Source organism: Oncorhynchus keta, chromosome 28 (genome assembly GCF_023373465.1).
Source record: "Oncorhynchus keta strain PuntledgeMale-10-30-2019 chromosome 28, Oket_V2, whole genome shotgun sequence".
NCBI classification, from domain to species: Eukaryota; Metazoa; Chordata; class Actinopteri; order Salmoniformes; family Salmonidae; genus Oncorhynchus; species Oncorhynchus keta.
The window spans coordinates 72210232-72235815 of NC_068448.1; the positions used below are offsets into that span (position 1 = coordinate 72210232).

General features: G+C 41.8%; 1 protein-coding gene across 5 annotated transcripts in view; it reads left to right on the plus strand.

Moving 5' to 3' along the window:
* Positions 1–25584, plus strand: part of LOC118361197 (lethal(3)malignant brain tumor-like protein 4) — a 125313-nt gene that overhangs the window by 97676 nt on the left and 2053 nt on the right. For all 5 annotated transcript variants that reach the window (XM_052483802.1, XM_052483804.1, XM_052483805.1 and 2 more), the window contains exons 18-19: positions 17045–17214; positions 24837–24899. In XM_052483802.1, the coding sequence (XP_052339762.1) occupies positions 17045–17214; positions 24837–24899 (233 nt within the window). The remainder of the gene's footprint in view (positions 1–17044; positions 17215–24836; positions 24900–25584) is intronic.

Sequence of the window (25584 nt, forward strand, 5' to 3'; positions counted from 1 at the left end):
ATGGAACACACAGTATCATGTATGGAACACACAGTATCATGTATGGAACACACAGTATCATGTATGGAACACACAGTATCATGTATGGAACATACAGTATCATGTATGGAACACACAGTATCATGTATGGAACACACAGTATCATGTATGGAACACACAGTATTATGTATGGAACACACAGTATCATGTATGGAACACACAGTATCATGTATGGAACACACAGTATCATGTATGGAACACACAGTATTATGTATGGAATACACAGTATCATGTATGGAACACACAGTATTATGTATGGAACACACAGTATCATGTATGGAACACACAGTATCATGTATGGAACACACAGTATCATGTATGGAACACACAGTATTATGTATGGAACACACAGTATCATGTATGGAACACACAGTATTATGTATGGAACACACAGTATTATGTATGGAATACACAGTATCATGTATGGAATACACAGTATCATGTATGGAACACACAGTATCATGTATGGAACACACAGTATCATGTATGGAACACACAGTATTATGTATGGAACATACAGTATTATGTATGGAACACACAGTATCATGTATGGAATACACAGTATCATGTATGGAACACACAGTATCATGTATGGAACACACAGTATTATGTATGGAACACACAGTATCATGTATGGAACACACAGTATCATGTATGGAACACACAGTATCATGTATGGAACACACAGTATCATGTATGGAACACACAGTATCATGTATGGAACATACAGTATCATGTATGGAACACACAGTATCATGTATGGAACACACAGTATCATGTATGGAACACACAGTATCATGTATGGAACACACAGTATCATGTATGGAACACACAGTATCATGTATGGAATACACAGTATCATGTATGGAATACACAGTATCATGTATGGAACACACAGTATCATGTATGGAACACACAGTATCATGTATGGAACACACAGTATCATGTATGGAACACACAGCCTCCGTGTGCTGGAACAAGTAGTCTGTAAAAGCCTATCAGCACTTTTATAAAAGGGTTTTTCATAAAGGGGCTGTACACTAAAACCTTTCAGATAAGAGAGACTGCTCGCACACACACACCTACATACAGTATACACAAATATCACCGGCCTATCTCACTCACCATCTCAAACAGAGCCATCTCCGAAGGAACATGTTCAGCATTTTTATTTTATTAGATCCTATTGTCAGTCAAATGTGACACCCCCCACACTCCCTGCCTCTTTCGCACACTCCAGAGTGATTAGCTCCCTTCTCGTTTGCGGGGAGCGCAAGAGATGATTGAAGGATTGTCCGGGAGCCTCTGGTGGAGCAGAGGGCCCCTATCAGAAGGGCCGCTATCTGACTTCTCTCTGACAAGACTGATGGATCTTATAAAGAGGATCTGTCCATGGATTATCGCACTACAGGGACCTGCGTCTCCCCCAGCATCTGAGGAGACATTTCACATCATGAAAGACTCAAGTTTTGGGGTAGCACTTAATATTACAAATACTGTTTTCAATGGTATTTATTAACAATACTAAACACAAATATAAATACAATGATTTTACTGAGTTAGTTCATATAAGGAAATCTGTCAATTTAAATAAATAAATTAGGGCCTAATCAAAAGATTTCACATGACTGGGCAGGGTTGACGGCCATGGGTGGGCCTGGGAGGGCATTGGCCCATCAGAATTGGTTTTCCCCCACAAAAGGGCTTTATTACCAACAGAAATACTCCTCAATTTCATCAGCTGTCCGGGTGGCTGGCCTCAAACGATCCCCCAGGAAATGAGCTGGCGTGGTTACACGTGGTCTGCTGTTGTGAGGCCGGTTGGACATACTGCCAAATTCTCTGAAACGCTGTCGGAGGCAGCTTATGGTAGAGGAATGAACATTACATTTTCTGGCAACAACTCTTGTTGATATTCCTGCAGTCAGCATGCCAATTGCACACTCCCTCAACTTGAGACATCTGTGGCATTGTGTTTTAGAGTGGCCTTTTATTGTCCCCAGCATAAGGAAGTGTAATGAGCATGCTGTTTAATCAGCTTCTTGATATGCCACACCTGTCAGGTGGGTGGATTATCTTGGCAAATGGGAAATGCTCACTAACAGGGATGTAAAGTAATTTGTGCACCAAATTTGATTGAAATAAGCTTTTTGTGCATTTGAAACATTTCTGAGATTTTGTTTTTAGTTCATGAAACATGGGACCAACACTTTACAAATGATGTATATATTTTTGTTCAGTGTAGTAAATGATGTGGTAACGATGGCTACCTTTTAGTACTTTCAACACAATTGGTTCTTCACAATTGGTCTCTGTTTGTTTCATTATGGTGTCTTACGAGGAAAGCAAACATTTAAAAACTTCTCCAAACTTTATATTTGTTTTTGAGTGGCAAATGGTAAACAGGGCACATTTGGAAGAAGAAACATAAAGTCACTGAACAAATGCAACAGGCTGATTTGTAGATTTTTTTGTGGTATGGTAATGTTTTCTCTTCAGCCCCAGAGAAGAAAAATGTCTGACATTTTGTATTTGCATTTACAGCATTTCCAATTTATACAAATAGCTACCCGGACTTTATTCTTAGTTATATGTACATATCTAATTAAATGACCTCATACCCCTACACATGGACTCAGTACTGGTACCCCTTGTATATAGCCAAGTTATCCTTACTCATTATGTATCTATTATTACTTCTATTCTTACGAGTTTAACTTTTTTAATTTTTTAAAACTTTTTTTCTGTTTTCTTTCGCTCTGCGTTGTTCACATTTCACGGTTAGTCCACACCTGTTGTTTACGAATCATAATTAATACTATTTTATTTACACTAAAGCTTCTGTGAAGAATTGTTGATCATCCTTTACCCTCTAGTCTATCCATTCACCCTCCATTTACTAACTTGGGTGTTGATGTAAAGTCTGCTTCCAACTCACACTCTCCAACACATAGATCCCCTGAACGCAGCTCACTCTCCAGATCCCAATCACCTGAATTCTGATCACCTGTTCACACACCTGTATGTCATTATCACACACTATTTGGTTCAGATCTTTGCACCCCATCATTGTAAGCATTGTTTGTTTTGTGACACACTTCTATTCGGGAGCTCTGGTTTTCCCATAATTTAATCCTCCCATGTATGACAGTTTTGGCCTGCCTCACTAACGATGCCTTTGCCTATTCCCTGCCTGTACGGATTTCCTGTTATCAACCTATTGCCTGATCTCCCGATCTCCCGAATGATGTTACTAGCCTTTTCCCTGCCTGTACTGTTGCCTTTTTTGATCCCCTGTGTATGACCTTCTGCCTGCCCCTGGACCCAGCTACCTGCCTCCTCCTGTGTATGACCTTCTGCCTGCCCCTGAACCCAGCTACCTGCCTCCTCCTGTGGTCCTTTACAAATAAAAACCAGCTGAGCCCTGCACTTGAAACCAGGTCTCTGTCTCCCATCATGTTCATTACAGTCAATTGCTCGGTCTGCAGTAATTGTAAACCTCAACATGTCTGCGACATCTTGTTTCACTTCTTTGTGGAGGCTGTCTCCTCCATTCTCCAGTTTAGCCCGCATTTAGCCTAGATAAAAGGTGGAGACAACGATCCCATCAGGCCCTGTCCCCTGCATCAAAGCCCAGAACTGAGCCCTCATGTAGAAACCACAGGAATACATTATGCAAATCTACAGGCCACAGAGCAGCCTCAGAATTACAGCCAGCTTGATGTCCTGTGGGGCACGTTTCGTAAAAACGCATCAATATCAACGTTGTCGTCATCATCTCCAGTGATCGAGGGGCTGTGGCTTTCATTTCATCTTGTTTTGTAAGTGCTCTGAGCTGAGGGAGGAAGAACCTGGGTTGCTGTTGAAAGACGTGCTACGGGAACTGGAGTGAAGGAGTAGATAGGAACAGAGTGTGTCACTGTTCTCATCTGACTCCAACTACACAGAAGTGAAATGGCGAGGAGGTCTGCGTTTCCCCCTTACTGTCTGTCAGTCTGTCCAATGGCAGTTACAGCCAAACCCCTGATGGGCTAGCTAGCCCATAATAATCAACACATGTCACAACGATAATATCCATGTCTGTTGAATCCAGTTAACTGATGAGGAACTATCAGCAGAGAGGGTAACGTGTTTAAGATCTGAAACCCCCTTCGTGACTTGGCTGTGACAATAATAAAATGTCTATTTATGATTAGTTATGTCTGGCCCCTGTCCAAAGAACAGTTATCCAAGGTTTAGCTCTGGATCTTGAGTGGGACAACAAACTCTGCCAAATGATCCTTTCATTAGCCCTTCTTAATAATGAGTTTCCTCCCCTATTGCCCTCAAAATAGCCTCAATTTGTCGGGGCATGGGGACTCTACAAGGTGTCGAAAGCGTTCCAGAGGAATGCTGGTCCGTGTTGATTTCGAAGGTTCCCACAGTTGTGTCAAGTTGGCTGGATGTCCTTTTGTGTGGTGGACCAATCTTGATACACACGGGAAACTGTTGGGTGTGAAAAACCTAGCAGCATTGCAGTTCTTGACACATTCAAACCGGTGTGCTTGGCACCGACTACCATTCACCTAGATTCACCTGGTCAGTCTGCCATGGAAAGAGCAGCTGTTTATTATGTTTTGTACACTCAGTGTATGTAGACTGCATGGTTCTAGCAATAGTAGATCAGAATAGCAGGTCCACTTTTTATTTATTTCACCTTTTATTTAACTAGGCAAGTCAGTTAAGAACAAATTCTTACTTACAATGACAGCCTACCCCGGCCAAGCCCTAACCCGGACGACGCTGGGCCATTTGTGCACCGCCCTATGGGACTCCCAATCACAGCCGGTTGTGATACAGCTTGGAATCGAACCAGTGTCTGTAATGATGTTTCTAGCCCTGAGACGCAGTGCCTTAGACCGCTGCGCCACTCGGGAGCCCCAATAGCAGATATGTTGTTAACTTTGGTTGACTGAGTTTGTAGATGCCCCAATATTCAAATACTCTGTTTCTTGACACATTTTCCTCCCCCCTCAAGCATCCCTCAAATCATTAACGTTCATATCTGTTGTTCAGAGACACCAGTTTTGGGGCTTGTGAAACAAATTTGGTTCAAAAGCGATGTTATTGACAAAGGTAAGCATGCGTCATCAAGTGAATGTCATTTGTTAAAGCACCCAACAGAGTTTTAGTTCATGAGCTGGTGCCTATTAATCAGTGTGTCCATCAATCTCTCCCTTCCCAATGTTTCTTTCTGGGTGTGTTAGTTCCCCAACGCCATCTATCAATTAGTTGTAGGTCAAAGTGAAAGATTCTCAAAGTAGCAACCCATACATTTTGTCTGAAGGATCTCTCAAGTGACATTTGTCACTTTCACTTGACTGGTATTACAGGGCAGGACATTCTTGTTCTGTGCCCTTTTCTCACGTCCTGATCTCGAAATGTCAGTTCTTGATCCAATCCGTTAATGAGTCCATTAATTACTGCATTAATTTGCCTATTAAGAGGTGAGTGAGTATTAAAAGAGAGGAGACTTGACCAGACTGAATCATTCAAAGTCTTGTCACTCCAAATAATATAGGATTTATTTACAACCTCCTAAATTATCAACAATGTTCAGAATTATGAATGTTGGAGTTGGCACCATTCAGTACTAATATGCAATTCAGTCATTGTCAAATGAATGAGTAATGTTGGTACCTGGATGTATGATTGCATGTCATTAGGTTTAGTGTCTTAATGCTAACCATGCCCCTCAGCTAGCCACATTTAATTGAATCGCTTCTACTCCTCCTCCTCCATGTTCTTTCTTAAACAGATTAACAGTGTTATTCTGTTGATACCTGGCAAGCCATCAAATACACTATGGAGGATGATGATGAGACAACAATGTTTTATAGGTGAAGTTATTTTAGTCGTGATCCTATTATATGTCATTCCCTTCCTCGTTTCCTGACTCCTTAGCCAGTTACTATATCTCTGGCGGTAGGCAGCGCCTCAATTTAGATGAAGCCTTTGAATATAAGTAAAGAAAGACGCACATGAAGTAGTCACTGACGGTTCTCGTGACCCTCTATAAACTTCCCATGCTGGTTAATACAATGCAGGGGGTTAAAAAAGGCTACGTATCTTGTGAAACAGGGATATTTCTCTTCTCCCACCTGCCGACGAGTCTTTCTGCTAAGCTGAATGATTCATTGTCTTTTCTCAGAACTGCTCATGCATTTTGGAAGCCTTGCCTCAGGCTCTCTGGTAAATATTAATTTAATGACTCAGCAACTCAAGTCAAGTGGTTGTTCATTTAACATATTTATGGACGGCAACAAAAGGTGGAGAAATCCTTTGATACCCTTTTGGTTTTTCTCTATCGTCATGATGAATGAAAGGACAAGGCCTGACAGTAACAGGTTGAAGACTGTGACAAAAAAAAAAAATTCAGGAAAGATCGATTCGAGACAAAAGCATTTCAGAGACACTGCTGAAAAATGTATGGTGACACCATTCTGAACTGATCAATGCCCCTAGATATATAGCGGGGTCCAAAACTATTCACACAAAGACCATATCCCCAAGACATGCTAACCTCCCCTGTTATTGTTAAAGGTCAGAGGTTAGCATGTCTAGTTTTTAGTTTAGTTGATTTGCACAAATAGACAGTAACAGTTTTTCTCTGAGCAATTGAGTTACTAGAAAACAATTTTCTTTGGGCATACAAAATAGCTCAGTATTTTAATTATTGATTTTGTACAGTCATTATAACTCGTCTTTATCTAGGATGTCAATCATTTCAGACCCCAAGGTACACTAGACTCCAAAGTGCTTTTCAGGGCATTTATGGAACGTGATATCCCTGGGGAATTGCTGTGTTGAGGGGATGTGTCAGTTCATAATGTTCATAATGTACCATGACTACAGATGTCATTTCCAAAAAGCAAGTTGCTAATTGGAAGTGTTCACTCACTATTGCTGTATTTTCATCTTAGATATTTTGTCGAGTCATTTTTTAAATATTTTTTTTAAGTAGATTTCCCAAGCTGATAAATGAGAGCTCAGGTTTTTTTGTAGGCTATTTAAACTGGATCTGGGCTTGGCACACAAAGGTTTCATCCCACTCAGAAAGGGACTTGTTATGGCTTGTTGAGGGTACATTAAACTCACTTTATTCAGCATTGTAATTGTACAGACGGCCTCATTCAAACAGACAAGTGTACAGATGGTCTCTCTGTTAAGCCAGGTGCAACTTCAAATAGCCCAACGGCTTGAGTCTGTGTTTGCTTTGGGGGAAAAAATCAGTGGAAACGTTGACTATAAACTTGCGGAGTCAATCATGTATGTGGGAGTAATTCATATGATGAACTAGGTTTTGAATTTGTTGCTCCGTTTAGGAGCTGCCTGAATGGGCCAAACTGCATGTATCTCCACTGTTGTACAGTCGTGGCCAAAAGTTTTGAGAATGACACACATATTAGTTTTCACAAAGTTTGCTGCTTCAGTGTCTTTAGATATTTTTGTCAGATGTTACTATGGAATACTGAAGTATAATTACAAGTATTTCATAAGTGTCAAAGGCTTTTATTGACAATTACATGAAGTTGATCCAAAGAGTCAATATTTGCAGTGTTGACCCTTCTTTTTCAAGACCTCTGTAATCCACCCTGGCATGCTGCATCACATTTTGCCTTATGGCAAGGTACTCCATCATGCTGGAAAAGGCATTGTTTGTCACCAAACTGTTCCTGGATGGTTGGGAGAAGTTGCTCTCAGAGGATGTGTTGGTACCATTCTTTGTTCATGGCTGTGTTCTTAGGCAAAATTGTGAGTGAGCCCACTCCCTTGACTGAGAAGCAACCCCACACATAAATGGTCTCAGGATGCTTTACTGTCGGCATTACACAGGACTGATGGTAGCGCTCACCTTGTCTTCTCCAGGCAAGCTTTTTTCCGTACAGATGCACTCACACCTGCCTGCTCCCGTTCCTGAGCAAGCTCTGTACTGGTGGTTCCCCGATCCTGCAGCTGAATCAACTTTAGGAGAAGGTCCTGGCGTTTGCTGGACCTTCTTGGGTGCCATGAAGCCTTCTTCACAACAATTGAACCACTCTCCTTGAAGTTCTTGATGATCTGATAAATGGTTGCTTTAGGTGCAATCTTACTGGCAGCAATATCCTTGCCTGTGAAGCCCTTTTTGTGCAAAGCAATGATGACGGCACGTGTTTCCTTGCAGGTAACCATGATTGACAGAGGTAGAACAATGATTCCAAGCACCACCCTCCTTTTGAAGCTTCCAGTCTGTTATTCGAACTCAATCATCATGACAGAGTGATCTCCAGCCTTGTCCTCGTCAACACTCACACCTGTGTTAACGAGGGAATCACTGACATGATGTCAGCTGGTCCTTTTGTGGCAGGGCTGAAATGCTGTGGAAATATTTTGTGGGGATTCAGTTCATTTGCATGGCAAAGAGGGACTTTGCAATTAATTGCAATTTATCTGACCACTATATATGCAAATTGCCATCATACAAATTGTGGCAGCAGACTGTGAAAATTAATATTTGTGTCATTCTCAAAACTTTTGTCCACGACTGTAGGCTGGCCTCGGGCCTTGCAGGCAACCCCACTGAGAGAGTGAGACGAGCACATATTTCAACCTTTTATTTTCCTACCTTCCAGACTTGGACAGAGGACCTGGGTCCAATTCATCAAGTCATTCCCCATTTGCAACAGAGGCCACTTTTAAAGATGGCACTTGGCTGAGGTGATATCTCATTGAGTTGAAACACCCATATCCTTAAAGGATTGCATTTTGAGGATACGCAGCAGTTTGTTGGAAGAAAAGCTGTCGTTTGCTGTCATTCTTGAATACATTTTCTGAAGAAACATTTTTCAGTCAAAATAACTTAGTTTTTTCACTGCTGTGTATAATCATGACGATGTTTGTGTGTGATTCACCATAATACATGTTAGTCATCATGACGATGTTTGTGTGTGATTCATCATAATACATGTTAGTCATTTAGCCAGCGCCACAGTGTGTGTAATATGTGACAGGGCCGTCTCACGGGACCCCAGTACCCAGCTGAGAGGACCCAGCGGGACCCACAGAGGGCGACGGTGCATCTTCACTTCACATACGCGTCTGATCTGCTTCCCCTGAGGAGCATGCAGGGTCACAATGTCCCAGCGGGCCACTCAGAACACACACACAATGGCTCTCAGACGCTGCTCAACGATGAGTCATGCGCAGCACGATGAGCAGATCTTTTATTTTCAGCTGTGGCTATTATCTCACTATCCTGCATGTAAAAATTCTGGACACCGATTTGAAGGACAAAATAGCTGAATTTGATGACCTCTGCTTCTTAGTTTGAAGCGTGCTTGTGTTCAGGCCTAGACCAGTAACGTATCTAGATGTGTATAATAGCTCACATAACAACCACAGTACAGGCCACTTTACTTTGTTTTCTTTTCTTATAACATTTTATAAACGACCCAGAGTACTACCAATGATGAATCACCTGGAACAGCCAATGACTCGGCAATGAATCTACAGTTGGCAGTGTTTCTTTGTAGAAAAGCAGAAAGATCAATGCTGTTACACAGCGGATGCAGATCCCTTGGGGCTACATGCTGGCCATGGTATATGCAAATGGTTGCATATGTAATATAACGATACTGTCTTCAAAAGCGTTAACTGTTTGCATTGCCTCTCTATATGAGATATCAATATCAAATCATTTCTGGGTAACAAAAACTTACTGTGATTTGTTTTTTGACCATTTTAATTGAAAACAAACAAAAATAGCAAGTAAGAATTTTGCTTGGACTGTCTAGGAGTGGGGAAAACTAGCTGTTATTGGCAAAGAGGTATGGAACTCTCTTGTTGATCTAACAACCAATTTACCACCTGGTGATGTCATCAGGCAGTCCAAAACAATCCCACCAAAACAGGTTGACATTTCAGTCTTTTCTAGCTCTAAAGGGGCATGATTATCATGATTATGATTATCTTTTCAGGCAAATCATGTTTTTCACTGCACTCTGCCTTTAAGTGGAGTCCTCTACACTAATGGCGTGTCATGTTTCGCGGTGGAGCTTTAAAGTGATTTGGGCGCATCAAATCAAATCAAATGTATTTATATAGCCCTTCGTACATCAGCTGATATCTCAAAGTGCTGTACAGAAACCCAGCTTAAAACCCCAAACAGCAAGCAATGCATGTATAGAAGCACGGTGGCTAGGAAAAACTCCCTAGAAAGGACAAAACCTAGGAAGACACCTAGAGAGGAACCAGGCTATGTGGGGTGGCCAGTCCTCTTCTGGCTGTGCCGGGTGGAGATTATAACAGAACATGGCCAAGATGTTCAAATGTGTATAGATGACCAGCAGAGTCAAATAATAATAATCACAGGCAGAACAGTTGAAACTGGAGCAGCAGCACGGCCAGGTGGACTGGGGACAGCAAGGAGTCATCATGTCAGGTAGTCCTGAGGCATGGTCCTAGGGCTCAGGTCCTCCGAGAGAGAGAAAGAAAGAGAGAAAGAGAGAATTAGAGAGAGCATACTTAAATTCACACAGGACACCGGATAGGACAGGAGAAGTACTCCAGATATAACAAACTGACCCTAGCCCCCCGACACATGAACTACTGCAGCATAAATACTGGAGGCTGAGACAGGAGGGGTCAGGAGACACTGTGGCTCCATCCGAGGACACCCCCAGACAGGGCCAAACAGGAAGGATATAACCCCACCCACTTTGCCAAAGCACAGCCCCCACACCACTAGAGGGATATCTTCAACCACCAACTTACCATCCTGAGACAAGGCCGAGTATATCCCACAGAGTTCTCCACCACGGCACAACCCAAGGGGGGGCGCCAACCCAGACAGGAGGATCACATCTTTGACTCCCTCCTAGGGACGGTATGAAAGAGCCCTAGTAAGCCAGTGACTCAGCTCCTGTAATAGGGTTAGAGGCAGAGAATCCCAGTGGAAAGAGGAGCACCCATCATTTGTTATGCATTGTTGCATCATCAGTTTCATATTTAAAGGAAAACAACACAAGAAATGTATTTTTATGAGGTGAGAGTTATTTATTAATGCCAATCTGCATTTGAGGTGCTGCTGTTTGGAGGTCTTCCCTTTGTGCCACGTGAAGACTTTCAACCTTCATTCAACCTTCATTCAACCTTCAGTTATATCACCTTCACATTATTATCATCCGCACATGAGTCTACAACCATTAAATTTGAATTAGTCTAGTACACTGTATATGTACAAAATATCATTGGTTAATTGGTTTGATAGAAATATATTGTGTAGCTCAGATATGATTGTCAAATAGAGTGGAATAGTATAGGAGATTGTATGTTCTCTATTCATTATGTTTCTGTCTTCAACATGCAGTTCCAAATGTAGCCCTGCCATAAGTTGAAGGCAGCCAATCCAATAGTTTCAGAAAAGTAGTCACTTCCTGAGATCTGTATTCAAATAGTTTAGAAAAGTATTCACTTCAGAGATCTGTTTTGAAAAGTATTCACTTCAGAGATCTGTTTTGAAAAGTAGACACTTTCAGAGATCTGTATTCAAATAGTTTAGAAAAGTATTCACTTCAGAGATCTGTTTTGAAAAGTAGACACTTTCAGAGATCTGTATTCAAATAGTTTAGAAAAGTATTCACTTCAGAGATCTGTTTTGAAAAGTAGACACTTTCAGAGATCTTTATTCAATTAATTTTAGTCACCTCCAAAGTTACTATTTGTTCCCCTGGAAAATGAGTTGCTTTCAACAAAGCATAAAACTATAGTTACCCCAGGTCTGGGCAGTGATAATTAAACTTCTGTACGTCACTGTATTCTCCTTGAACATGGACATGGGTCAGATGTGGTCCTGAACTGCAGAGGACATCCCCAACGTCGGTAGACTCCATTGGTCCGTGACATTTTCAAACCGTATGAGCTGAGGATGCAGACTCTTTTTAAGATTTCCCACTTACGTTTGAAGATGGAATGGCAGTTTATCATTAACTCCATCACAATTGATTATGCTTACTAATAACCACAGGAATCCATCTAATTTATCATAAGTAACATCAAAGCATTTTCAAAACAAATATCTTATCTTATTCTACTAATCATGATTTAATAGTTCCACTCAAATACACAGTGTGAGGTCAGCGCTATCGTGTCATTAATGCTGCAAAACATTACTAATTGTTCTGGTTTCTACCTGGCGGTGCTGCTACCATCAATCCAGTGACCACAAGAGTGCCTTCATCACTGGGGGCATGATAGTGGATGTAGTTTGTGTGCTTCAATGTGAAACCGGAGGTCTGCTGTTACTGACACGTTAGATTAGATTAGCTTTTGTTAGCTCTAGCGCTAACCCGGCAGTAAGCAAATTGGTTTCTCGGGGAGGTGTGCAGGTAGTCTGTATACAGTTAAAGTGCATGCAGGCTTTGGTAGCAGAGGTCTGTTTTGTACTGACAGGAGTTTCATGCTCCCTGGGGGATGGAAAAAATGCACGTTTCACCGCCACGGGGGGATTCTCAGAATGTTTTAAGAAGTGTTTGCCAGGAAATCCATTTGTTTTGGTCTGTTAGCGCAGTGTTTGAAGTCCTGGGGCTCGCAGCATTACAGAATCAAACTGCCCTGACTTGTTCACTGGACTCCATAACTCTCGCATTCAGGTGTCGGTAAATCGATCAGGAACACTCAATCATTTAAATAGGTAAATAACTTGACGAGGCTTCACGGTCCTACTCTCACAGATCATGGGACACCGGTAGAGTGTCAGTCTCCTGACGCGTTGTCAAGCTGTCTGGTATTTCTTATGCAGTCTCTCACACACACACACACACATTATTATTTTGTATTATAATTATTAGCACACGGTGGAGTGTCAGTCTTCTGACGCGTTGTCAAGCTGTCTGGTATTTCTTAGCAGTAACACACATGCACACACACATTATTAATTTGGATTATTATTATTACACACACACGTTGAGATGTTTAGTAATGAGGGAGAAGCCATCCCTGGAGCCAGGATGTCTCCCTAGTGAGACACACCATGTCTGCTCTGTCCCCCTGCAGCTCACTGCCTCACTCCTATACCGCCCCAGAAGATGGACACCACCAGACATTAACATATCTCCAGTGCTCCTGTCTGCTGGCTTTCCACACGTTTGAAATTCATCTCTTCTCTCCAGTAACATTTGAGCAAGACGCTTCCTCGGCTATGCCCACAGGGAGAGGGAAAGGGGGGCTTTAAAAGGCCCTTTATGTTTTTCTCTGCTCTCTCTCTCCCCCCGTAGCCTGAAGGCTGGGAAATCACAAGCTCACTCAGATGGAGGGGTGTGTGTCGTTGAAACAAAGCAGACAGATTCAAAACACTGCAACACAGTAAAGCCCCTGCTTTAGATAGAAACATTGCCATGGTAACTACTGTACCGTTGTCAATTTTCTCCTGAGCTTGTTATTTTGATGGAGCAAAATAGGGCAGGGTAATTGAATTTGTTTGTCTAAAAATACGTACATAATAATGTTCCCGTTCCTTTCACATCTATTAAAACCTTTTCAGTTTGATCTCTTCTGTCGTCCAATCAAATAGCATGGTGATGGTATGCCTTATTGTTGTATTTGTAGAAAACACAGGGGGAGGATGTTGGTTCTAAAATAGGAGGGTCAAATGCTGTCGGCTGCATACTGCCCATTGTGGTTCCCTGGCTAGATTTCCGCCTCCAAAAGACACATATATTTGTCTTTTTTTAAATTTATTGACAAAAATTACATTTGGCTACATTACAATCTACAGGACAATACATGTTAAAGGTAGACTCGGGGATATGCCATCGATGCAGAAAGTAAACAGCATTGTGGGTAAATTTATGCAACAACTAAGAGCGTTGAAGCCCAGTGCTCAACTTCTTTGCTGTTTTGGTCCCGTAGCTACCATGCTGTAACAGCGTGAAGCGAACCTGTGCACATGCGCAGTACTGTGTGAGAGCCAAGTCTTGCATCTCTCTCATCTCAATGTCTGTGCAGTGCTGCTCGTGGCAACTTCAAATCGCAGTCTCTTATTTCTATTCTGTTTTTGAAATGTACCAAAAAGAACAACAATAATAATTTATAAAAGTAAAGAAACACAATACACTTTGTTATCAGTTAAAGCATTATAATAAATATTGATTACAATCAAACCTTCTATTTGCATTATAAAAACTTGTGCATAAAATCTGTGTTTTGTTAATCAGCTTCTTGCGGAACTTGATGTGTGTGTTTCAATGAATCACTGGAGAACAATATTTCCTTCTTTGGTTTTTAAATCAAAAAGTAACATCACTCCTACAGCATATGTTATATTTTACTGTATGTTCACGAGATTCAATTCTCCCTGCAACTTCACCAGACTGCCGCTGTGTTCACTGCTCTGTGACCCTGAACGCCAGATTTCATGCTTATTTGATCCGACTGCTATCCGTGGTGCTGAATATCAGATATTGTCACTATTGCACTTGAAAAGGGCTGTAATTTCTTGTGTGGCTCCCTCAACACTTTTTTTTGTGTGTGTGTGTGGAAAAAAATGTCTCTTCCATTCATAAAGGTTGCAGACCCTGTGCTAAGGTGATCCAATCCGTGTTCCCTGTCTAGTTTCTCGGCCCTATATTTTGTTGTGGCGTAATTGTGCGCTCCCCATTACGGGGCTGTGCCGTGAACATCCTTTCTCTAAGGGCGCTGTACCATGGCACCATGATCAAAGTTGTATGATCAAAGTAGGCCTGTGTTCCTGTAATGACATTAAAGCTTTCTGTGTCGCGCCTGTTCTTTCACAAACAGGAAGGAGGTGATATTCAGACTGTGGCAGGGTTTGTGTCTGTGTCTGCTGTCGGCAGGAAGTCAACTAAATGGAGGGAGCTCTAGAGTTGTTTAATTGACAATAATTGTATACAAAAAAAATGTATTAGGTCTTGTCATCTCAAAATCCACAAATTTAAGTGACTTTATACTGTTAACTTTTTAGAACCTTAAACTGTAATTTATCCATTATCTAACTAAAAAAACAACATCTTAATTGGACAGCACTTCAAATCTATTGCATTGTCTATGCAAGTTATTAGATTGTTTGTAATAATACCAAACAACACCGTAAAATGTAATTGGACGACAGCTTCAAAAGGTACGAGCAGAAAGGCAATAGAAAGGCCATTTTAGTTTCAGACGAGCAGTCGAAAGGATATCTGTTCACATTGTCTGCATGTATTCCAGTTCTCACAGAAATCCCCTCACACTATACCATATGATTGTGTGCAATATAACACTGATGACACACTGATTTCAATCTTAATCATAATAATCATCTTTAACTATTAAAAACCCTTTAGCATAGGCTCAAGACTTTAGTTATATTTGGTCACCGGTGCAGCAAACCTAGACAAATGTCACAGTTGACAAGCGTGTCAAACTCATCTCTGCTCCATTGAGACATCGCTAGGAGACAACTAGAAGAAAAACAGCATGTCCTGTATCTGACCCTGTTCCTGCTGTCAGGACAGACAGACCTGAAACACGCATTCACACACCCAGAAACAGAGACACAGAGAGACACACACACACACACACACACTCTCTTTCTCCCATACATACTGACACACACACACACACTCTCTTTCTCCCATACATACTGACACACACACACACTCTCTTTCTCCCATACATGCTGAGACATACACATACTCTCTTTCTCCCATACATACTGACACAGACATACACTCTCTTTCTCCCATACATACTGACACACACACACACACACTCTCTTTCTCCCATACATACTGACACACACACACACACACACACACACACACACACACACACACACACACTCTCTTTCTCCCATACATACTGACACACACACACACTCTCTTTCTCCCATACATACTGAGACATACACACACTCTCTTTCTCCCATACATACTGAGACATCTCTTTCTCCCATACATACTAACACAGACATACACTCTCTTTCTCCCATACATACTGAGACATACACACACTCTCTTTCTCCTATATATACTCACACACACACACTCTTTCTCCCATACATACTGAGACACACACACACACACTCTCTTTCTCCTATACATACTGAGACACACACACACACTCTCTTTCTCCCATACATACTCACACACACACACTCGTTCTCCCATACATACTGACACACACACACACTGACACACAGACCCACTCACACACAAACACACACTCAAAGCTCGCCCCACTTTGTGCTGCCTGCCAAAACTCAGAGTGGATCTTGATTATAGAAAGGGCATTTTAGCTGGTCTCTTCATCAGTCAGTCATGACAACCATTAGTGCATCCCCTAGTCCACTGGTCTACTAACAACTCAGGAGCACTTCATCCTTCTTATCTACCACTGTGTGCTACGGATAATGAAGAGAGATGCATCTGCACTGTGCTGTCAAAAGGGACTAAGTCATGGATTATTCCTTTACTCCTCTGATTTGGCACAATGGCATAAGAGTATTAGAAATGTAAGATTATGGGTAGCCTAGTGGTTAGAGTGTTGGTGCCAGTAACCGAAAGGTTGCAAGTTCATATCCCCGAGCTGACAAGGTACAAATCTGTCGTTCTGCCCCTGAACAGGCAGTTAACCCACTGTTCCTAGGCCCTCATTGAAAATAAGAATTTGTTCTTAACTGACTTGCCTGGTTAAATAAAGGTAAAATAAAAAATAAAATAAAACATTGGAAAGGAAGCTGAAAGCGAAATGCTTTGTTTGTTGATACACTGCAAAATCAAAAGGAAAAAATAACTCAAGTCTTAGGTCTGTCGCTTGACTTTACTACTGTGCGTTTTTACATTTGAATAAACACTCTCTCGCTCTCCCTCTGTCTGTCTGTCTGTCTGTCTGTCTGTGAGAAAGAAAGTGATCTCACTCATTCACTAACAGTCACATTGGCAACACATGAATAACATGTTTATCCTCCCTCTCTCTTTCCCCCCTCCAGAGAGCAGTCTGGATAGCCTGCAGCAGGCCCTCCACCAGTCTGTGTTCCTGTCGGCCATGTCGGCTCAACCCGGACGGGACCTACCCCTGTGCTGGGAGCAGCACTGCAAGCTGCTGCCTGGGGTGGCCGGATTGCAGGCCAGCTGCGTGGCCCACTGGACCGTGGATGAGGTGAGAGCACACACACATCCACACGCTCATGCATACAGTTGAAGTCGGAAGTTTACATACATCTTAGACAAATACATTTCAAATCAGTATTTCACAATTCCTGACATTTAATCCTAGTAAGAATTCCCCGTCTTAGGTCAGTTAGGATCACCACTTTATAAGAAGAATGTTAAATGACGGAATAATAGTAGACCCAGTGATTTTATTTCAGCTTTTATTTATTTCATCACATTCCCAATTGGTCAGAAGCCCATTCCTCCTGACAGTGCGGGTGTAACTGAGTCAGGTTTATAGGCCTCCTTGCTGAAACAAAATGGAGGGGTGAGGGGATGGGGGGTGATTTTGAGATTCAGCCGATGATGTCTTACCTTAGTTTGTTTCTTCATCTGGTATTGTATCTTGTATAGGTTATTATAGGCCCTTGTATAGGTTATTATAGGCCCTTGTATAGGTTATTATAGGTTATTATAAGCCCTTGTATAGGTTATTATAGGTTATTATAAGCCCTTGTACAGGCCCTTGTATTGTTGAGTGTGCTGTACAAGTGGCTTGCTGCAGTGTAAAGGATTCTATTTTCCCTTAGTTCACTTATAGAAAACATTATTCCCTTTATATGAACGTTTGTTATGTAACCCAGTTGTCTGTCAGTTGGGTTTATAGGAACCAGTGTCCTCCCTCATGTAAAGTACTGTCCAGTCTCTCTCCTCTCCAAGCTGTCATTTCTCTTCTACTGTTGATATCAGGCTTCATGAGCTTGACAAAGGCACATCACCATAGCAACCAGGTGTGACCATAAACTTTGACACGAGCAACCAGAGATCCTCGTGGTAAATAGGCTCAGATATTTGACTGTTTGTTTACAGTTGATGCATTGTGGGCATAAAGGAGAGAGTGGTAGATATGGCATGGTAATGTGTAGGCGTATGAATAATGTTTTCAATCATTTTATTGATGTGGTTAGTCCTTGCCGTTCCCTCAGTCTGATCTATTGAACAGACTAGCATCATTTCTTAGCCCCTTTTTATTGTGGTTTAAACCTGCTTTGTCAAGCCAAATTGATATCAATCCAAATCTATTGAAATGTCAGCCTTCACTTGAGAAAAAGAAAAATCCTTGGATGTTTGCCTCTCTGGTTCGAGTACGAGACTCAAATGAAATATCAGAATCCCTCAGTGAGGCCGCTCCACTCTTAAGAATTAATTGACATGCCTACGTACCCGTCGAAACGGCGTGCGCGATACGGCCAATGCCACGATCCTCCTGCAGTTGCTAAGCACTCTCTCTTCATCTTTGTTGATTGATGAGATGAGGCTACCGGACTTAATGTGATTATTTCCCCTTCGCTACACACACACACACACACACACCTTCTCCGCTCCTCGCTGCCGCCACTGAGCATCTCCAACGGTAACGAGGTCAAACACCTGTGTTACGGGTTTGAGTATTTTCCATCTAATGCGGGCACCAATGAGGCACACCAGGGGGAAGAAAGAGAGGAGGGAAGGGGAAGATAGGAAAGAGAGAAGAGGAGAGAAAGATCTGGCCCCCTCACAGCACGGATTGAAGAGAGAGATGCTACAGTAGAGGTAACCAAGACTATCTCTGAACTCACAACAGCAACGCAACGTGTTGTGGGACATTCAGATATATATTGGGAACGTTATTATTCATCATAACCAATCACGTTAATTCCAAGGGGGGTCACCTGGGAAGGCAGTAGGGCTGAATCAGTGAAGAGTGGTGGCTAGCTGTGTTACCTGTGTGAATGTGAAATAATCAGTAAAGAAACCCAGAATCCAAGATGCAACATAACTATATTACGTTGAACAAACACACCCCTCTGACATCTAGAATAAGGCATCACGTAGGCTTTTCATGACGTTTTAAATCTGCAAAGTTCAGTGTTGTGCTTGCCGAATATGGCCCAGGCTTGTCTTATGACAGCAACCTGCAGAGAGGTCATCGAGTTTTACCCGAGGTGGAAGTTTTGTCTTGGCGGTTGTGGGGATTTGGCAGAGTGGAAGGTGTGAGATTGCAGTAGAGAGAAAGAGAGGAGGACTGTAAAGGGATCGACTAGAGGGAGAAGAGCACTGCTTGTGTAACACCCACTAACACCCCCCCCACCCCCCTAGCCTACAGATATTTCCCTACTTCACCCATGCCCCTCATAGTCAGGAAGTCCTTAGCCGAGGTTCTATAGCTTAAGCCTATAGCTTGATAGCCAAGAGCAGTACTGAATGGGCACATTTCACTATCACCAATCAGCCAGCACTTCTCCAACCTAACCAGTAGCTAATTGATTGGTTTTAGCATTGCACCATGTAATAGCAGACACTATCATCCAAAGCACTGTGCAAACATTTAAAAATATATTTAAAAAAGTATAATCCTTTTGGGAATTGTACCCACAGCCTTGGCATTGTTAGCATCACACTTTTACCTACTGAGCCACAGTCCTGGAGCATCAGTATCTCCTGTATCTTCATCAACCCTCTCATACATATCTATTAAGATGGTACATCCTGTGCATTTCCCATCTCCTTTCAGCATTCAGCTGGGACATACTGTTGTTAAGGTACTAGAAACTCAGGCTGAATATTTCATTCATGGGGTTCATTATCCTGCCAGCTCTTGATCCCGATAATATCTATTCACTCATCCCACTACAGTGACACTACAATGACTATAACCCATCTGGCATTCAACTCCCACAACCCCCCTCTCTATCAAAGAGAGAGAGAGAGTCAAAGTTCTTCAAAAGTGGCGCTTTCAAACGGAAAGGTCAATGTTTCAGGCCCCTTTGCCTGGACTCCTACGAGGCCAATTATAGCCCATCATATTTTCCTAAGGGGCGAAAGAAGAGAGGGTGTCAGCAGCCGATGTGGAGGAGAGGAGAATGTCCTCTTGTGCCACCCTCTGTGGGAGTAGTGCTGGGAGTCTCAACTAAATTGCCATGGGACCAGCCTCGCAAAGGCTCTGGTCTAAGTGTGCTGCTCTCGCGCCCAGGACTGGAACAGGCTTCTAATGCTTGAACCACTCCTGCCACACTTTAACACACACTGGCTGGAGAGGTTTACCGTGCTAATATGGCTGATGAAAACACTTCGCTTACTGAGCCATTTGCATTTGTAGCGCTGGAGCACATACACGGAATTGTATGGTGTGTTAGGATGAAGCTTGGATCAAGGAGGATGGATGTTGACCAGGATTTATGATTGTTTGGGAAAGGTTTTCAAAAGTTACAAATTGATATTGTTGGTAGTAAATGGGTGATGGTGTACGTAAAGTGTTGTCATTGGTAATAACATCCTCACAGGCTGATGCTTTTGAAACTGGAGAACTGCTTTGATTCTTTAGTAATTCCAGCACAAATTTAGATTTCCCGATTTTGAATTCCAACCCACTCTAGAAATATATGTCTTGATCTGTTTTTAGCATTTAGCGAATCATGACCCAGGGACTACAGTATGTCGCAGTTCAGATGTCTCTCCTCATTGTAATGTAGACAGACACTGACATTACTCTGTCTGTCTGATGTCGAGGCCAGATATTTGACATGTCACTCAGGTAGCATGCAGTCCGCTGCAGCTAGTGCTAGCAGAATGATTCAGCCTTGCTAGACCTACCACGGTGGACCTGGATTCAAATGGTACCTGTTTGCTTTCGGATACTTAAGCTGTGCTTGGTTGAGCTTGAGCTTAACCAATGGAATTAAGCGTGCAAACTCCACCCATCTGGCACTCCAGGTAGGCTAAATCAAATGCTCAAATTATTTTAAAGATAACAAATTGTATTTGAACCCAGTACAGGCTACTGGCCAGTTCCTTCAAGGAGCCATGTACAGATGCTGCATTTTCATGATTCTGCATAGCAGAGATGGAAAAACCTTATTGGTGTCCACAGACTCATAACCTGTAGCGACAGCATCCTCTAGCTCCATTGACATCTATGAACACTGACATTCAATTGCTGTGCCTTCTAGCCACTGTGGCCTTGTTCAGATTCTCTTGAAACACACTCTTCCTTCCAGTCATGTCAGATAGGTGATTTCTTCAAGGCAGGAAGGATCAATTTTAAGAACAGGGCCTGGGTCTGAGTGGAGCGGGACATCTGTGTTTATTTTTGGACTGGCCAGTGATGCACATTGAGGTAATAGATTTTGGGAGGTGTTATTTCGGTGTGTTAGCAAGGTGAGGTCTGAAGGGTCTTAGACTTGACCAAACTGCTGTTTCATAATCAGTCCTACAGCTCAGCTGTTTAGCACACCCTCATGTAGCATAAATGCAACAAAAAAAACATGACATCAGCGAGATCAGCTATTATGGGATAGCTGATCTCACTGATGTCATGTTGTTTTTCTGTCAACACTTACTCTGATTTTCTTTACTGAAACCCTTCATCTTGAGGCCTAAATAACAATTTCATAGGAATGACATAGCATATGTCATGATCAGTCATGACTTGTTATGTTATGTTGGCCTTATGACTGGGAGAGTTCAAGCAAAGTGTTACTATGGTAATTACACAAGATACAGTTGAAGTCGGATGTTTACATACACCGTAGCCAAATACATACATTTTTCACAATTCCTGAAATCCTAGTAAAAATTCCCTGTTTTAGGTCAGTTAGGATCACCAGTTTATTTTAAGAATGTGAAATGTCAGAATAATAGTAGAGAGAATGATTTATTTCAGCTTTTATTGAATTCATCACATTCCCAGTGGGTCAGAAGTTCACATTCACTCAATTGGTACTTGGATACATTGCCTTTAAATTGTTTAACTTGGGTCAGATGTTTCGGGTAGACTTCCACAACCTTCCCACAATAAGTTGGGTTAATTTTGGCCCATTCCTCCTGACAGAGCTGGTGTAACTGAGTCAGGTTTGTAGGCCTCCTTGCTCGCATACTCTTTTTTTTTCAGTTCTGCCCACAAATCTTCTATAGGATTGAGGTCGGGGCTTTGTGATGGCCAATCCAATACCTTGACTTTGTTGTCCTTAAGCCATTTTGCCACAACTTTGGAAGTATGCTTGGGGTCATTGTCCATTTGGAAGACCCATTTGCGACCGAGCTTTAACTTCCTGCGGATCAGTGGGAAGCTAGTGAAATCACAAGTGCAATACATCAAAATAAAGCTTAACTTGTTGTTAATCCAGCCGTCGTGTCAAATTTCAAAAAGGCTTTACGGCGAAAGCAAACCATGTGATTATCTGAGGACAGCGCCCAGCACACAAATGCATAACAAATCATTTTCAACCAGGGAGTTGCGACACGAAAGTCAGAAATAGCGATATAATATATGCCTTACCTTTTGAAGATCTTCTGTTGGCACTCCAAAAGGTCCCAGGTACATTACAAATCAAATCAAATCAAATGTTATTTGTCACACATACACATGGTTAGCAGATGTTAGTGTGAGTGTAGTGAAATGCTTGTGCTTCTAGTTCCGACAATGCAGTAATAACCAACAAGTAATCTAGCTAACAATTCCAAAACTACTACCTTATAGACACAAGTGTAAGGGGATAAAGAATATGTACATAAAGATATATGAATGAGTGATGGTACAGAGCGGCATAGGCAACATGCAGTAGATGGTATTGAGTGCAGTATATACATATGAGATGAGTATGTAAACAAAGTGGCATAGTTAAAGTGGCTAGTGATACATGTATTACATAAGGATGCAGTAGATGATATAGAGTACAGTATATACGTATACATATGAGATGAATAATGTAGGGTATGTAAACATTATATTAGGTAGCATTGTTTAAAGTGGCTAGTGATATATTTTACATAATTTCCCATCAATTCCCATTATTAAAGTGGCTGGAGTTGAGTCAGATGGTCATTTTTGTTTGGTAAACTCCTTTATATCCATAAAAACTCAGTTTAGCTGTCACGCTTCAGTCAATAATCCACTCCGTTTCCTTCCTTCAAAATGCATACAAAATTAATTAACTTATTAACTTATCCAAACAAGTCAATCAATGTTTATAATCACACCTTAGGTACCCTAATATGCAAATAAATGATAAAGTTTAAGACGGAGAATCTTTATTGTCTTTACCGGAGAAAAATACCAAAATACACGCTCTCATTCACGCGCTTGGAAACACTACAGCCAAAATGGGAGCCACCTACAAAGACTACAATTTCCGGCTCATTTTTCCAAACTCCAGCCTGAAACTCTTTCTAAAGACTGTTGACATCTAGTGGAAGCCCTAGGAACTGCAATCGGGCACGATTTCTCCCTATTATAAAAGTCCCAGCCATTGAAATCAGTGGTAGGATGAAAAAACGTTTTTGGAATGGTTTATCCTCAGGGTTATTATTTTAACAGTTTTAGAAACTTTAGAGTGTTTTCTATCCAAATCTACCAATTATATGCATATCCTAGCTAGCAGGCAGTTTACTTTGGGCACGCTTTTCATCCGGACGTCAAAATACCGCCCCCTATCCCAAAGAAGTTTCCTTCCTGACTGATGTCTTGATGTTGCTTCAATATATCCACATAATTTTCCTTCCTCATGAAGCCATTTATTTTGTGAAGTGCACCAGTCCCTCCTGCAGCAAAGCACCCCCACAACATGATGCTGCCACCCCCGTGCTTCACGGTTGGGGTGGTGTTCTTCAGCTTGCAAGCCTCTTCCTTTTCCCTCAAACATAACGATGGTCATTATGGCCAAACAGTTCTATTTTTGTTTCATCAGACCAGAGGACATTTCTCCAAAAAGTATGATGTTTGTCCCCATGTGCAGTTGCAAACCGTAGTCTGGCATTATTATGGAAGTTTTAGAGCTTTAGAGCAGGGGCTTCTTCCTTGCTGAGCGGCCTTTCAGGTTATGTCGATATAGGACTCGTTTTTACTGTGGATATAGATACTTTTGTACCTGTTTCCTCCAGCATCTTCACAAGGTCCTTTGCTGTTGTTCTGGGATTGATTTGCACTTTTCGCACCAAAGTATGTTCATCTCGAACACGTCTCCTTCCTGAGCGGTATGATGGCTACGTGGTCCCATGGTGTTTATACTTGCATACTATTGTTTGTACAGTTGAACGTGGTACCTTCAGGCATTTGGAAATTGCTCCCAAGAATGAACCAGACTTGTGGAGGTCTCCAATTCTTTTTCTGAGGTCTTGGCTGTTTTATTTTGATTTTCTATGATGTCAAGGAAAGAAGCACTGAGTTTGAAGGTAGGCCTTGAAATACATCCACAGGTACACCTCCAATTGACTCAAATTATGTCACTGAGCCTATCAGAAGCTTCTAAAGATATGAGATCATTTTCTGGAATTTTCCTAGCTGAATAAAGACCCAGTCAACTTAGTGTATGTAAACTTCTGACCCACTGGAATTGTGATCCAGTGAATTACAAGTGAAATAATCTGTCTGTAAACAATTGTTGGAAAAATTACTTGTGTCATGCACAAAGTAGATGTCCTAATTGACTTGTCAAAACTATTGTTTGTTAAGAAGAAATTTGTGGAGTGGTTGAAAAACGAGTTTTAATGACTCCAACCTAAAGGTATGTAAACTTCTGACTTCAACTGTACTTGCCATTGAGACGGTCTCCCAGGCGCTAAACTGTCTGTCCTCTGCTTGTCTTTGTCCAGGTGGCTGACTTCATCCACTCTCTCCCCGGCTGCGATGAACAAGCCAATCAGTTCAAAGAGGAGGTAAGAGAACACAACATCTGGACCTCCTCTAGTCTCCCAGTCTGGAGTCAACTAAGAGTTGTAAGGCATGTCTTCCTCCGTAAGGCTAAGGAAATGAGGGGAAACGTGCGGAGTAGCCTTTGCTGTTACAGTTGTCTGCAACAAAACACCCAGAGGAATGGATCCCCCCCCCCCCCCGTGTTTGGTCAGGGTTAGTTTGCGTTGAGAATTATACTGATGTAAGGAGACATCACTGGAATACAAAGCAATTAATTGGAAGCTAATAGCGGTAGTGATTAGCGTTCCGAGCACAGCCATATTTGATTTGCCTCAGCTAATCTGACTACAGTATTTGCCACTGGTCTCTTGGTTGTTGAAATCCCTCTTTCAGCAAATCCCAGTTGAGGCTCCACAGTTGTGAAACCCTACCTCTTTGAAGAGTTATTGTAAATAACTCTCACGCCCACCCCCCCAAATACTAGAACTGTCTTTGCTGATATATACTTTGAGGAAAAATGTACTTGATGTAATGTGTTATCTTAAGATGAATGCGCTAATTGTAAGATTCAAATGTAAAATGTGTATTGTGACTGGCATGTCTAGTCGTTGGACAAGACATCACAATCTGATCCAACTGATAAGTACTTGATTACCATTTCATAAATTAAATGGGAATTGTATGATTAGTGTCCACTGATCAAACTGC